The sequence below is a fragment of the Narcine bancroftii genome, chromosome 2 (assembly GCF_036971445.1).
Source record: "Narcine bancroftii isolate sNarBan1 chromosome 2, sNarBan1.hap1, whole genome shotgun sequence".
In the NCBI taxonomy this organism is placed as follows: Eukaryota; Metazoa; Chordata; class Chondrichthyes; order Torpediniformes; family Narcinidae; genus Narcine; species Narcine bancroftii.
In genome coordinates, this window is record NC_091470.1 from 301,717,767 (window position 1) to 301,734,825 (window position 17,059).

General features: G+C 38.8%; 1 protein-coding gene across 2 annotated transcripts in view; it reads left to right on the top strand.

Moving 5' to 3' along the window:
* Window positions 1–17,059, top strand: part of st18 (ST18 C2H2C-type zinc finger transcription factor) — a 184,293-nt gene that overhangs the window by 115,472 nt on the left and 51,762 nt on the right. For both annotated transcript variants that reach the window (XM_069921506.1, XM_069921507.1), the window contains 2 exons: window positions 1,221–2,027; window positions 13,750–13,884. In XM_069921506.1, the coding sequence (XP_069777607.1) occupies window positions 1,221–2,027; window positions 13,750–13,884 (942 nt within the window). The remainder of the gene's footprint in view (window positions 1–1,220; window positions 2,028–13,749; window positions 13,885–17,059) is intronic.

Sequence of the window (17,059 nt, forward strand, 5' to 3'; positions counted from 1 at the left end):
CTTCCACATCCTTCTGGTAGAGAGGTGACCAGAATTGAGCACAGTACTCCAAGTGGGGTCTGACCAGGGTCCTATAGAGCTGCAACATTACCTGTTAGCTCCTAAATTGAATTCCACGATCAATGAAGCCTAATACACTATGCCTTCTTAACCACTGAATCAACCTGCACAGCTGTTTTGAGCACCCTATGAATGCAAGTATGATTAAAAAAGATAAGCTGTCAAACATATTTTATATGAATCGTTATGAACTTTATGATCAAATATAATAACAATAAAAGTGTTAGTTTTTTTTTGAACAAAGATTATTGAATTACCCCTAAAAATATCTGTGGATCTCCAACTCCTCTCCATTTGAAATGATACTTTGAGAGAGAAATCTATCTTTGTTCACTGCTTTGTAACCTGTACATGAAATAGGACAAGAGCTGCTGTCACAACCATGTATTCAGCTGTGTGGAGAGAACAGAACAGAATATGGAAAAATATACAGAGTTAGGGTCAATAATTTGGCACATTTTTAGTAGTTGCTGCCCTTCATCTTCACTTCCATTGTAAGTTTAACTTGGTTTTTAACAAATACTCTCACATTTATCTGTAAAAGCTAGTTGTGATTCTACTTCAATGTGTTTCCAACGGCCCTCTGTGTAAATATGTTCTCCTCGCCTGTAGCATCTGTGTTCTTACCAATTCACTGGCAAGCAGAAATAGATAATTTCCAATTTAACTTGTAACAAATTGTCAAAATTTTGACATTTTGAACTCCAATATTCGTCTTCTCAGTATATTTTTTTTAGTTGAATTACCAATTATTTGCATGACCAACCAATCATATTAATTCCCTATTCAATTGTGGGATAGCACATTGAGTTTATTATTAAAATCAGGCTTTGGCCTCCCCAATGCCTGAGTACTTGGTTTGTCGCAGGCACAAAGGAGAAGGATAAAATTGGTCTCAAAGTTATCTTCTTAAGTTTAGAAAGTGATCAGCTAACCACATGTACAGGTTTTGAGACAAAAGCTAGGATTGGCTTTGGCAGCAGTTCCCACAGAGGTAAGTTGCAGGATGGCATTTACTTTCAAAGACCAATTCATGGAGGAGATGAATGGTGTCAGGAGACTTAAGAACTATTTCCCATCAAGAATTTGTGTCTTCTGGAAATGAAATAGCAAAACGAAAAGAGAAACTCATGTGCTTTAACTATTTGTTTGTTGCCTAGAAAACAGAATTCTATATTCAGCACATGAAGGCACTCAAGTGGACCTACCAGAGAAAGATACCAACAGTAATGGTGATAATCTCAACTGCTATCAGGAGCTGGTGGCTAAATCACTTCAAGATCTGGGAAAAATTGCAGAAGATACAGGAATACAGAGATGTACTGACAGCAATTTAAATGACAGTGGGGTACAGTCCTTGGAGGGAGAAAGTGATGGAGATGAAAGAAATTCATCTGAAATCATATCTAAAGATAAGGCATCTATATCTGAGAAACAAACCGTAGTACATTATTCTTGTGCAGAAACCACTCAACTTCCTTTGGATAATATTTACAATAACTGTGATCAACCCCAAGATTTGTCAAAACCGTCCATTAAGAATGAATTCAAGCCCCTAGCATCCCAGATTTATAATCTCAGCTGTAAACCTAAAGACATTTTATTAGCAAAAGAGAAGGAAACTGAGATGACAGTCCCACAGGAGGCAACCTATCAGAGTAGAGTGAACAAAATTGTTGAAGCACCAAGTTCGCAGCCAGCCCTTCCTGTAAGTGATATGAGGACTCCAATAACTGATGATGACTGTACCTCTCAGCTGTCCACAACCACAGAGGATTCAGACTTTAACTCAGCAAAAGGGAACTTAAGTCTCCTAGAACAGGCTATCGCTCTGCAGGCAGAGCAGGGGTACACCATAAAGGGAACACATAAGGAAAATGAAAGGATCTTACTGGAGAACCTAACTGCGAGAAGGCAACTTTGCAAGACCCTTGACATTGACATCCGGAAAAGTTTCTCCAGCAGAGGTAAGAAGTGTGTGTGTGTGTGTGTGTGTGTGTGTGTGTGTGTGTGTGTGTGTGTGTGTGTGCGCGCGCGCGCGTGCACGCGCCTGTGCTACATACGCTTATTAGGGGTTTGCGTGAAGGAGCTGAAGACTTTCGACTGGGGGATGGTTTTATGGCCCTTCTTGTGTTTTCATAGCAGGACCAGCTCCAGAGATATCAGCCAAGAGGGTAGGGTGGTCCCCAACACGGACTTCCTGGGGAAGGAGAAAATTCTTTTGTAAGGGGTAGTGCTAGTGGCAGTACATAGCAGAGATTGAGTGGCATGGAGTGCCTCTGGAAGGACCTCCTCCCACTGAGAGACAGGCAGACCCGTGGACTTTAGTGCAAGAAAGATGGCCTTCCACACGGTGCTATTCTCTCTCTCTCTACCTGACCATTCCCCCAGGGGATTTAACTTGTGATCCTACTGGTGGTGATACCCCTGGCCAGCAGGAATTGGTGCAGCTCATCACTCATAAACCAGGACCCCAGATGTGTACCCAGACAGGATGAATAGGTTGCATAGGGCCCTAATGACTGTGATGGTGGTCATGTCAGGGCAGGGAATGGCAAAGGGGATCCACGAATACTCATCAGTTACCAAGAGGAAGTATGTATTGCAGTTGGTGGAGGGAAGGGGGCCCTTGAAGTCCATGCTCAGGTGCTCAAAAGGGCATGTGGCTTTTATCAGGTGCACCCTGTCTAGTTGGTAAAAATGAGGCTTGCACTCCACACAGACCCTGCAGTCCCTGGCCATGTCTCTGACATCCCCAATGGGTTCTGAGATTTGATAACATGAAAAAAATATTGTAACACCAGGGTGGCAGAGGTCATTGTAGAGGGCTTTGAGGCAATCCATCTGTGTGCTGGCACATGACCCTCACTACAGGGCATCTGAGGGCTCATTGAGCTTCCCCGGCTCAATGAACATGAACATGAATGCTATGGCCTTTTAGACTGTGAGCAGGGTAAAACATCTTCTGGCCAAGGAGTGCCTCCAGTGCTATACTGCCTCAACTATCACTTGAGCCTCCTTCTCTGTAGAGGAGTTTCGAACTTCATGGCCCTGGATGGTGCGTGAGAAAAAAGCAGCGGGGCGGCCTGCCTGATTAAAAGTGGCAACGAAGGTCAAAATTGAATGCATCACTCTCCACCTGGAAGGTTTCGGCTATTGCGATGTCCACCCTTATGCGGCAGAAGGCTGCCCATGCTTTATTTGTATGGGGGAAAGAGGTGGTCATTATAAGGGGGAGGGCTTTATCCGCATAATTTGGAACCCACTGTGCATAATAAGAGAAGTACCCCAGGAACCTTTTCAGGGCCTTGAGGCTGTGGGGAAGTGGGAAGTCCAGCAGAGGCCACATGCGGTCAGGGTCGGGGCCAATGACTCCATTCTGCATGACGCAGTCAAGGATCGCTAGTCGGGTAGTGCGAAAAACACACATCTTTATTGTAGATCAGATTCAGGCATTTGGCAGTGGTGAGAAATTTCTGGAGATCCGCGTCATGGTCTTGCAGGTCGTGACCGCAGACCGTGACATTATCCAGATATGGGAAGATGGTGTGCAGGTTGTTTTGGTCTATCATCTGGTCCATCTCCCATTAGAAGACCAAAACACCATTGGTGACACCGAAAAGGACCCTGAGGAACTTGTAGAAGCAGCCATCCACCTCGAAAGCTGTGTATTGGTAATACTCAGGGTGGATGGGGAGTTGGTGGTAGGCAGATTTCAGTTCTATCATGGAGAACACATGATACTGGGTGATCTGGTTAACCATATCCGCAATGCGAGGGAGGGCGGTTCACATCCAGCTGCCTGTAGCGATTAATGGTTTGACTACAGTCAATCACCATTCTGCGTGAACCCCCACCCTTGACCACTACTACCTGAGCTCTCCAAGGGCTGGTGCTGACCTCAATAATCCCCTCGTCCAGGAGTCGTCATAGCTCCACCTTTTTAAACACCCTGTTCTCCTCACTGTATTGCCTGCTTTTTGTAGCGACTGGCTTACATTTGGCGGTGTGATTGGTGAACAGCAGCAGGGGCTGATGTGGAGGGTAGAAAGACCACCCTGATGAGGGGGGTGGTGGTGGAGCAGAGTGGCCGGTTAAGGAACTTGTCGGACTCTGGCTTTACCCTCCCCTCAATTCTACACAGACTATAATCAGCCAACTTTTCTACATACTGTGGCTGTTACTTAATTGCATTAATATTTCCCTTAAACAATATAATTGAAGTAAATAGTAAATTGTTACATAGCAATGGATTAATGAATACATAATGAATAGTACATAGGCATATTTTCCATGATTACTTAACCCCTTGGTTGCAATAAACTGCAGGTTTCTCATCTTGAGGGGGGTGGGAAAAGGCCATTATATTGCATAGTGACGCTCTTTAAGTCTAGCCCCAATAGTACTGATGCACAGTGTAGCTATTGATTTCTGCAGAGTGAGACTTTGTAGGTGACCAGTTTAGCCTCAAAGGAGTAATAATGGATTGTATCTGGATAAATAAAGCTCTCGCTATCAAAAAGGCATTTAGTCACCTGGTCAAGATGCCCATCATTGGAGCAAGCGAGTTGGTGAGGGCTGTTCTGATCCAGCACCACTGAGGCCAGGGTCGGTCCATGGTCCAATCCGCACCGAAACTCCATCTGGGGAATGATGGTGGTGCCCATTTGGTGGTGTGGATCTCCCCAGAAGTCAGCAGTGTCCAAGATGGTGGCCCCCATGTCGCAGTGTATGCTTCCACATATGTGGTGGCGTCCCTCATCATTGGGAATACTAGGGGTCCGACACGGGAGAAGAGAAGGTTCAGTCTGCTTGCGTCGGTGGCCATGATGCCAGCTGAGTTTTGAAGGAAGACCTTGAAACAGCGTAGCCAGAGTTCAAAGCTGTCTGAGGCATCCAGTGTATCATTCTCCAGCTTGCCGAGTTTCAGGAGTTGGTCCATTATTAGCAATAAAATCAAAAAATTGTGAATAAAATTGACACAGTAAATAACTCAAGAGGTTGACTCACTGGTCTATTGTCTTTTATTCACAATGGACAAGGACCTCATCTTATGCTATGATCTGGTCAGGATGTTAGAGGCTGCACAAGATCAAAAGAGGGAGGGGCCATAGCTACAGTCACAGGACTGGGCGGAGCCAGGTAATCAGAAATACAATACAGTTCAGCAGTTCACCACCCCATGGAATTGCCATATGCTATTTTCCCTGGTTTCTCACAACTCCTATGCAGAGCTGCACTGACAACTGAGAAAAACCCCAACAGGGTTTTCAGCCATTTGAACTTCTGTACATATTTAAAATCTTCTTCTCAACAGATGTTACTAACTTCATCAGAGGACATTAAAAAAAATTCTTGAGTTAATATTCATTCTGTTCAGGCATTGCCTTCAATTATAGCTTGAGTGGGGCAGAGGTTTACAGTGCAGATATAGTCAAATCAACCCTTATCTGTGCTGATGTTAGGCCCCAGACAAGCCCCCTCTTACCCTATTCAATTAATTTTAGCAACATAAATTTCAATCTCTTTCACTGACTTAAAGGCTTAATATCAGATGCATCCATTGCAGAATTCAAATTGAAAATGTCGGAACAGTGATGGAATTTACATTCTTGTCCAATTTGTAGAGCATACATTCATGATCCAGTGGCTAAACTGTTAACAGACATAAGGGTGAATTAGATGATATGAGAGTTTATTATTATACTTGTAGTGTATAATGTACACTTGAACCAAAATTCTTACTTGCTGCAACCACACAGATAAGTAAGATAAACCAGCAATAGTATAAATTGAATGACCACAACATGCCATGAAACAGAAGAAATTACAGAAAAAAAAATAAGATAAATATTCACACTTGTAATTAGTGAAAAAAAGGGATGATATTCCAAAACTGCATTCAAATCTCTTGATTGCCCCGGAGTAGTTTATGCTGAGGGTAATATGGGAAGGTTCAAGAGCTAGATAACTGTCAAGAAAAAAAATTGTACTTGAACCCAGAGATGTTGGAGCTCAAGCTTCACTACATTCTACCTGAAGGTAGTAGCAATAGGTTGTGACCAGGGTGATCGAGGTCAGTTATGATGTGGGTTAACTTTCTGAAGCAGTCCTCACTTGGATGTCTTCAATGGATGGGAGGTCAGTGCCATGAGGGTCTTAAGCTAGGTTTGCCTCTTTCTGCAAACTTTTACTGGATTAGATTGATGAATAACAATGCAAAGTAAGGAAATCTTGCATTTATGTGGGAGATTAGTTATCCACAAACTACCTCCTGAGCAAACGATTAATGTATAGTCAAGAGAAATGGAGAATTAATCCCAGGAATTTTAAAACAACCTGGTTAATTAACAACAAAACAGCAATTATCTGAATTCATAATATGTAGTAAAATACTCCAAGGTGAATCACCAGAAGTGAAATCAAGGGGAAGAGATACAGGAATATCAGAGCCAGCACCACCAGGCTGAGGAACAGCTTCTTCCCACGGGCAGTAAAAATCCTGAATGACCAAAGAAACTGCTCACACTAACCATCCGAGACTCTCATTTGTACAAAACAATATATTGTTTTTATTTTTATAGATAAAATACTTGTCTGGCATATGTATTATTTGTCTGTATGTGTGTTATGTCTGGTTATGTGTCTGCATGTTTTTCACCAAGCACCGGAGAACGCTGTTTCATCAGGTTGTACTTGTACAATCAGATGATGATAAACTTGACTTTTTTAAAAAATATTTTTATTTTTGATTTTTTTCATAAAATAAGATCTTCAATAACGCAATATATTAAACTTTTCTTACAAACAACAAAATCAAAAACAAAACATTCCCTCTCTCCCTTCCCCCTTCTATGCATACAGATCCACACACCATCAGAGGTTATGTATCTTTTGCATGCGTAGAATACAGTTGGGGAAATCACTTTTGGACGTGTATAATATCAGCATTTATATTCCTTTCTGTTATTGTATTTGGGCCCCTATGTGGTCCAGGTATGGCTGCCAGATTTTTACAAAAGTGTTATACTTATTCTTTATATGTGCTTTTTATTCCATAGGTATACATCTGTTCATTTCCACAGTCCATCATGCTATAAGTAGAGGGGAATTGGACTTCCAAGTGATCGCAATACATTTTTTTTTACTACAGCCAAATGAAATTTGATATTTAGTCAACTTGTTGCTCATTTCAATAAAATTGCTGACTTGATATAGCTCTGGGTCCCCCACAAAGGCCACTGTTATCCTGGTTAATTTTTCTGCGATATCTTGCTAAAAATGGCCTCACCTTTATGCAATAATGACGTAGCATGTAGAAAAATTCCTATTTCAGTCAGACATCTGAAACACATCTCTGAAATTTCTGCTTTTTGATCTATGTAACTTCTGTGGGTAAGATATAATTGATGCAGAAAATTATACTGAACTAGTCCATATCTTGCATTCACAATTGATGTCATTACCATCTGTTCACCAATCCGACCAGCATCTTTCTGAGATTACTACACGCAAGTATGACTCCCATCTCCCTTGACCTCTGTAAACCTGTTTTTGCACTTTCACTTTGGAGAGCATAATGCATTTTTGTTATAAATTTGGGTGTATTCCCCATCCATACCATTTGTTCTATTTCACTATTTTCTGGTGGGGTCCCATCTTTTTCTTAGGAACGATCTTAGCTGGAGAAAACAATAGAAGATCCCATTGGTCACTCAATATTTATGTATTAGTTGTTTGAAGATCATAACAGTTCCTTCTGTGTAACAGTCTTTAATATATCTCATTCCTTTGTCATACCACAAATTCAATATTCTATTGCCTATGTTCATGGGCACTAACACATTTTTACACAGTGGAGCTTTTATTGATATCTCTACTTTTTTTTCCTATACATTCATCAATTTCCTGCCACATTCTGATCATGTGTATTAGTATAGGATTATCTGTCTTTTTAGTGATTTGACACTCCATTTATAGATAAAATCATTTGCTTCCCTCTCCCCCATTGAGTACATTCCCATTTGAAATGGAGGGGAGCGGGGAGTGCTGTCTTCCACAAAGAAGGCTGCGAGAAATCTAACCTGCGCAACTAGATAGTATTTTTTTTAATCCGGAAGTCTAAGCCCTCCCGTAGTCCAGTGTCAGTTTGGAACTGTCTAATAGGATTATTTAATAATTTAAAGAAATTTTGAAGTAACAGAATAAGCAGCAATTGAAATAATATATTGTACTCTTGGCATCACTTTCATTTGGATGCAAATAAACCCTTCCCACTAAAGTAATCAGTAAATCCCTCCATTTTCACAGGTATTTTTCTATTTTCTCCAAGAGGAACATAATTTAGTTTATACATATTCTGTAGATTATTCATCTATCTTCCATTTAAATTTACTTCCTTTTTGATACTTTTTGCATTCTATCTGTGTCAATGGCATTATCTCACTTTTGTCCATATTTATTTTGTAGCCAGACACTCTTCCATATTCTTCTAATGTTCCTTGTAATTTTTCCAAAGCTTTAACCGAGTCAGATAGGTACAATAGCACGTCACCAGCAAATAGACTAATTTTGTGTTGTTCTTGTCCAACTTTGAAGCCTTTTATATCTGGATCCCCTCTTATTATCTCAGCTGGTGGTTCAATCATTAGTATAAAAAATGTTGGGGTCAGGGGGCATCCCTGTCTACTCAATTTACTCAAGGGAAACACTGCTGGCATCTGCCTATTGGTTATAATTTTAGCTTGTGGTTTATGATATAAAGTTTTTGTCCAGTTTATAAATCATCTGCATCTGCCAAATTTTTTCAGTGTTTTAAATAGAAAGGACCATTCCAAATGGTTGAATGCTTTTTCCGTGTCCAGGAAGACTGTAATACTTAGATTCCGTTTGAATTTTGGCATATGATTAATATTAAATAACCTTCCTAGACTATTTGAGGAATGTCTTCCTTTAACAAATCCAACCTGGGGTGTATGTAAAGCTTTTGCCATTAACATAATCAGTATTTAAAAGCGAAACTGCTCTATATGACAAAGTTTTTAATTGAACTTTTTATTTTGATAACACGGTAATAATAGTATTTGAGAATAATACTGGGAAGGTCTGTATCTCTACTGATTGATCCAGAACATATATTAATAGGAGCATTAGTAATTCTTTGAATTATCTGTAAAACTTGTAAGGGCATCAATCTTCCCCCAGTGATTTATTAGCCTGTAGGTTACCCAGGGCTTTTTTCAGTTTTTTCTCTTGTAAAGAGGGTGTCCAGTTCTATCATTTCTCCCTCTTCTAGTTTTGGAAGTTTAACATTCAACAGAAATTCTTCCATTCATTCTCCTCTCCTAATAATTCTGATTTGCAAATTTCATGTAATATTGTGTAAAGATATCATTTATTTCCTTTTGTTTATATGTTAGTTTTTATAGACTGCTTTTATAGCATTATTATTACTGTTGATGACTCCTATGCTTTAACTTGCCAAGAGTTTATGTGCCCATTTGCCTAATCCAAAATATTTTTGTTTAGTTTTTAATATAGATTTTTCCATTCTATTTATTTGTAAAGTATTGTATCTTAGTTTTCTATTCTGCAGTAGTCTGTATTTTTCATGTAGTCCTGTTCTTTGTTTTTTTTTTAAATTTTGTAATATCTTTCTCCAAATTGTTTACTTCTCCCATATATTCTCCCTTAAGTTTTTTTTGTATAGGATATAATTTTTCCCCTCAGGCATGCTTTGAACATTTTCCATATCAAAAAGCTATTATTAGTAGATAGCTGATTTGTTTCATAAAATATTTCTATTTGGCTTTTAATAAACTTGCAGAAGTCTGTTCTTTTGAATAACATGGCATTGAGATGCCATCTGTATACATTTTATTGCCTTTCCATTATTGCAATAGTTAATGTTAGTTGTGAGTGGTCTGATAATCACTCTACTTTTTAGCTTGGCAGATATTAAAATAAATTGATCCTTGTATATGAATCATGTACCCTTGAGTAAAAGGACTAGTCTCTCTCTGTGACATTTTGCCTCCATGTAGCAATAAGATTTAGATCCTTCTTATATGAAATTGTGGTTTTTGCTGCTTTTGCCTTCATTACTGTTCTTGCAGATTTACCTAATAATGGATCCAAACAAAATTTAAAATTTCCTTCGACCAATATATTTGTCTTCTCTCTGGTGTTTTTAAGAAGATATCCTTCATAAAGACTCCATCATCATAATTTGGAGGATAGATATTTATAAGTGACCATGCTTTTCCATAAAATTTACAATGTGCCATGACATACCTTCCGGCCAGGTCAACTTATGTGCCTTCAATTAATAATGGTGTATTTTTATTCATTAGAATCACTGATCCTCTGCCTTTGAAACAAAAGAAGATGATATAATTTGTCCTACCCATCCTCTTTTCAATTTATCATGTTCCAATTTAGTAAGATTAATTTCCTGCAGAAAGATTATATCTACTTTAAATCTGTCAAGACCCTTTTCTTTTTCACTGTTTCATTTAACCCATTAATTTAAGACTAATGAACGTTAGTGTTTTATCCATACCATTTTTCAAACAAATATTGTGTAACAATAAAATCTTTCCTACTTTTTGAATAATACTGCAGCATTTCCATTTTAAGAAACATTTCCCTTTCAAGAAACATACAATTTTCCTCTTCACACACACACACACACACACACACACACACACACACACACACACACACACACACACACACACACACACACACACACACACACACACACACACACACACACACACACACACACACACCCCTACCTCTGACAATGACATAAGCAGTAAAACCTGTAAGCCTGTTTAGTGCCCTAGCACTTTTTTCTCCACTTTCCTTTCTTTCCAGAGCTCTCCATGAACACTACAGTATTTTTTTTCCTTTTACCAGTAAAAATAAGACCGTCCAAAACTACAAGATTGAAAAAAGATACATTTTTCAGTTAGTCCCACTTTAAAACAGACTTTTCAAACTTCTTATCTGGGAGCTTTAATCTTTTCACAACTTTCATAAAAAAATGTTCACTTCTTCCTTATTCTTGAAAATTCTTCGATTACCTTCTGAGACATTTACCCTCAGCATCACCGTGTAAGTAACTGAGTATTTTAAGTTTTTGGATCACATTTGTCTCTTCACCTCATCAAATTCTTTTCTTTGTTTGACCAAGGCAGGGCTAAAGTCCTGGAAAAAAAACATTACTCTTTCATTGTCCACCATTAATGGGTCATTATTATTTTTTGAATATTTGTATGCTGCTCCCAAGATTGAAAAGTCTTATTATGACTGATTGTGGTCATTGATCGCCAGTTCTTCCGTGTCCAAGGGTCTGGTGTGCCCTTTCAATTTGCAGATTTGCATATAGCTTGTTTTGCTCCAGTATTTGTGGGATCCATGTATCCAAAAATCTCATGGGTCTTTCTCCTTGATTCCTACTCTCAGTCCAATGATTCATATATTATTACGTCAGCTGAAATTTTTCATATGGTCGATCTTGTCCAACATTCCTTTTCTGTTTGAGTCCCATGCATTTGCTTTTTCTCCCAAAGTCTTTAGCCTGTTCATTATTTTGTCCAGCTCAGCCTCCACTTGCGTCATTCATTCCGTTAAGTCTTCCACTCTTTCTTTAATTTCCAATATCGTTATCATTATATCCTTTATCGCTGATTAAACGCTCGTCAAGCGAGTGCACAAAGTTTCCATCTGGTTCAAGATATTGGCTATTATCTTGAGCTGACCTCCAGCTCTGCCGAGATCAGCGGGTCCCAAGAGCCCCTTCTGTACCACTCCTCTTCAGGCTTTCACTCGATGTTCCTGGCTGAGCTTCTGTGCTTCATTTTTAATTTTTGGTTGCCCTGGTCATTTATTACTAGTTTTGTACAGTTTTAACGATTCTGATTTTTAAACTTTCAACCCGTCTTTTTAATACTTTTCCTGGAGAGCTCTTTCAGAACCCATCTGCTTATATCCTCTGCATCGCCGTGGCCCCAAACTTGACTTGACTTGAAAATAATATTTATACTAAATCATAATGATATTTAATAGGGCACAAGACCAACAACTTAGCCAAAGAGCTAGGTTTTAAAGAGTGATTTAGAGAAGTAAAGAGAAACAAGGAAGTTAGTTTCAGAGCTTCGGGCCTTGGCAACTGAAGGTATGGATGCCAATGTTTGGATACTCAAGAGGATTGTGGGATTGGAAGAGACTAGTGAGCTAGGATGGATTTGATATGAAGGATGAGGATTTTAAAATTGAAGCATTACATAATCTGGAGCCAATATATATCAAGGAATGTGAAGAAGGACATTGTGTGAGCTAGGACCTGGGCAGGTTTATGGTGCATGGAAGACTAAAGTCTGGCCAAAAATATCTGGGACTAGATGAGTTGTTAAATGGTAAAAAAAAAATCAAGGTTCAAAGAATTGAAGATCAAATGCATGGGTGGAGTGCTATGATGTTTTAGAAACGTAAACAGAGAATTATAGTTACGACAACTGTACATGCTAGAAGCTTCCTCTGAAGACTTGTTAGAACACCTGGAAAAAAATCTTCTTTAGAAATCTCACTATTTAAAAGAATGTTAATTCAAACCAGCATCTGGTCGTTCTGTGACAACCTGAACATCTCATGCCATTGTATTGACATTAGACAGCAGCCTAAGGCTCACCAAACAACTTCAGTGTCAGTGCAACAAAGATTGAGCACATTTTTATCTCTATCTGAATTAGAAATACAATCACTTTGCCGTACTTTGTGAACATCGCCTTTGTGCTTCTAATGGATAAACAGTCATTCTATTTTCTACAAGAACTTATTTTTCTATTTTCTCATACAAATACCTCCTTCTTGGCACTTATTCCACATAAAAGTAACCAAGTAATGGTGAAATGGTCAAGAAGGGTTGAAAATTATTGAAGTGCAATTGATGTTCTTTAGAGGTGAAATTTAACATTATAGATTAGGAGGTATCTTGGGTATAATGAATTAACACATAGTCTCACCACACAGATAAGATGGGGTTAGCTTCCATTAGGTTGCTCCAATATAATCTCATGCCCACAATGGAATTAATCACCATGTGATTATCTGGTAATTATATCTATATGCTACACTTTAAAGAGCCTTGTAAAAATTAACCTACATTAGGCAGAAGGACATTAATATGCACGCTTTAAAAGCACTTCTCCATGAAATTTATGAAGGAATTGTCTGTAGTATACCAATTAAATTAGTAAATGGTTCTGTACCAATTAAGTTATTGTAAAACTGAATACTATATTGCTTCACTCTAAACATTGCAAAATATAATTTTGTGAAAACTCAGTTTTCAGCCACACCAGGTTAACATATTTTATGGTGCAAAGCAAATACTAGCTTGAAATACCACATGTCTCTTCTGTGGTTACAATGAATTTTGGTTTGTGATTATGAAATTAAGTTGAAATGGAAATAGGAAAATTAGCAAAATCTTCATGTATGTTGTGCTCAGATGACTGATCCATGCAAAGTCTACCAGGAATATTCATGTGCATGCACGATTTTAACTTGAATGTTTATCATAGCACCAGCTCAGTGTTGATGACTGCTTTTGTGAGAAACCAATGATCAGGTCTGTGTATTTAAGTGATCTCATTACTAATGTTCTGTGGATCTTTACAGACTCTATTAGATCTGACAAAAGAGAATCCAAGTGTCCAACTCCAGGATGTGATGGCAGTGGTCACATCACCGGACTATATCCACATCACCGCAGCTTCTCAGGATGCCCTCACAAAATGCGGGTGCCCCCGGACAGTAAGTAGTCAATAATATTAGATGTAATGCAGCTTTGCACAGAAATTTTACATACTGTCTATAATTCTAAAGCTCCTTCAAGATATTACAAACATTTGAAATGTCGGTAGTTATAAAAAAAGTGTATGCGTAATATTTAGATTCAAAGAATAAAACAATCTGGATCTGAGACCTGGCGGCGCTTCAGTTGAACATATGGGATTTAAACAGACCAAATGTTCTGCTTGGCAAATCCAGTGTATTGATTTGATTATAGCTCTTAACTCCACCCTGTTACTTAATGATTCCAATGTCAGCATATGGTAAAAGTGAGGAGAGGACTGTTGATTTACCTGTTTGCTCAGAATGCATGTGAGAGTTCATTTCATGGGCTCACAAGACTTGACTTTCCAGTGCTTGTTTTGATCATTGTTTGCAATGAAGTTAATGAGGAATAGTGAAACTTGAGCGTAGGATAAAAAAAAGAGTTCAGAAGATGGCTCTGGCAGATAACATTAACCCAAGAGATTTTATAAGTACGTAAGTACATACCAGTGTAAAAATTAGACCCATCGAGTATCAATGTGCTCATCTCTGTGTGGAGCCACAGAAGATGGGCAAGATCCTCAACAAGTAGTTGTGCTCTGATTTAACTGTGGAGAAAGGCATGAGGACTAGGGAACTTGGGCCATTTAATCCTAATGTCTTGAGATCAGTGAATATTACAATCAAGGAGATGCTGAAAGTCCTGATGCATATGAAGGTAGGCAAATCTCATCCAAATCAGATACATCAATGGATGTTGTAGGAAGCTAGAGAGGAAATTGCAGGTGCCCTTACTGAGAGTTCTGAGTCATCATTGAGTACAGGTGAGGTGGCGGAAGACTGGAAGGTGGCAAATGTTGTGCCTCTATTCAAGAAGTGCTGCAGGGAAAAGCCTGAGAACTATAGGTCAGTGGGTCCAACATCTGATGTTGGTAAGTTACTGGAGAGTATACTGAGGGGGAAGATATACATGCACTTGGTTGGACAAAGGCTGATTAGGGATAGTTTCACAATTTTGGGTGAGAGGCCATGACTCACATCTGTTTGAGTTTTTTTGAAGATATCACCAAGAATGATGGAGAGTAAAGAGCTGTAGATATACAGTACATACGGATTTAAGCAAGGCTTTCAATAAGGTAGCACACAGTAGGAGGTCTAGACAGTTAGATTGCATGGGATCCGAGAAGAAATAGCAGATTGGATAGAAAATAGGCTTCATGAAAAAAAAGCAGAGGGTGATGAGAGAAGTTGTTTTCTTTTTGGATTGGAGGCCTATGACTAGTGGTGTCCTAGAGGATTCGGTGCTGGGCCTATTGCTGTTTGTCATCTACATCAATGATTTAGACAAGTACATGGCATGATTAGCAAGCTTGTGGATGACACTAAAGTGTCTGATATGATAAACACTTTATCAGCACAGTCTTGATCGGTTGAGTAGCTGGGCAGAGAAATGGTTAATGGAATTTAATACAGATAAATGTTAGGTGTTACATTTTGGGAAGTTTTACATGGGTAAGACCTACACAGTAAATGATCTGGGAAATGTTGTAGAGCAGAGGGATATAAGAGTGCAGGTACCTAATACTTTGAAGATTAATTCACACGTAGATAAGATGATGAAAAGGGCCTTCGGCATGTATTGCCTTTCATCAGTCTGAGTATTGAGTATAGAAGCAGGGAGGGCATGTTGGAGTTGTATCAGAGTTTGATTCAGTCCCATTTGGTTTATTGTGTTTAATTTTGAACAATGAGCTGCAGGAAAGATGTTGTTAAGCTGGAGAGCATGCATGTAGATTTATGAGGATGTTGTCAGGACTCGGAAGCCTGATCTACCAGGAAAGGTCAAATAGCCTAAGGCATTATTCCTTGGAGCATAGGAGGATCAGGGGTATAGAGATAAACAAAATCATGAGAGAAATAGATCAGATGCAAGCAGAGAGTCATTTGCTCAGAGTAGGGGATTCGGCCATCAAAGAATGAAGTTTTAAGTTGAGGGGGGAGAGATTTAACAGGAACCTTTAGAGTAACAGACTGCTCCCAGGGTAGGTGGTTGGAGCAGGTACTATTGCAATGCTTAAGAATAAAGTCGACAGGTACATGTGTATGTAATGCATGGATAAATAGGTTTAGAGGGATATGGAATATACACTGGCAAGTGGGACTAGCAGGGGTGGAACATTTTGGTCACTGTGGGCTGAAAGGTCTGTTTCCATGCTGTTTGACTCTCTGACTCTATTATATTTATCAATGCTAATCACCCATATATGTTCACATTGAAAAACAGAGTCTATATCAAATAACTTTGTTAGATAATAAAGTTGAAAACAATCATTAAATAAGAATAATAGCAGCAAAATTATTTGGTGTTTGTTTAATTGAATTAACATAGGAAGTCAAAGTACTTTACAGACAAAGCAGTGCCGGATTTATATTGGTCCGAGCATCTACCACTATCATCTTTCACCTAATGGAATTTCTCCAGATCTTCTACTCAGTACTGAGAAAAGCACAAAAAAGAGGAACCGGGTGAACAAAGAGATAACAAATGGAAAGAAAAGAAATGAATTATGGAAATAAATGTATCATTAAAGAATACTTCTTTTCCGTTCCAATTAAATAACACAGCACGGAAACAGAACATTTAGCCCATCCTGCCAGGTTTCTGGTCAACCCCACTCCCCTGCTTTTTGTCCATAGCTTTCTTGGATTTACTATTATCAAGAATTTGACTGGACAGAATTTGAAATTACAAATTGTAACACTGAATTAATCTTGCAGTAATAAATCTATCTAGCATCATCTGACTGGGATAATGCCTGAAAATATAACTTTGGCTATTTTTCACCCCAGGATGAGAACCTCATAATAGAACAAGCAAAGTAGCAAAAGCCGAGACATGGGGCCACATGCCTCAGCTCCCCACCAGAAAAAACTTTGTGCATTATGCGTTTTTGTAATATCTTTCATCATTCCAAATCATTCGTCTGTTAAAATACGGGTTGCATCCTGGAAAAAAAAATCTTAAAAGTCTTTCAATTTTAAGGGCTGAATTGCAGTCTGTCGAAAACCCAGACTCATCATGGATGGATGGGACCAAACCACAGTTCCAATACAAACAAATAATTTCTCCAAGACATCTCAAACATTAAAA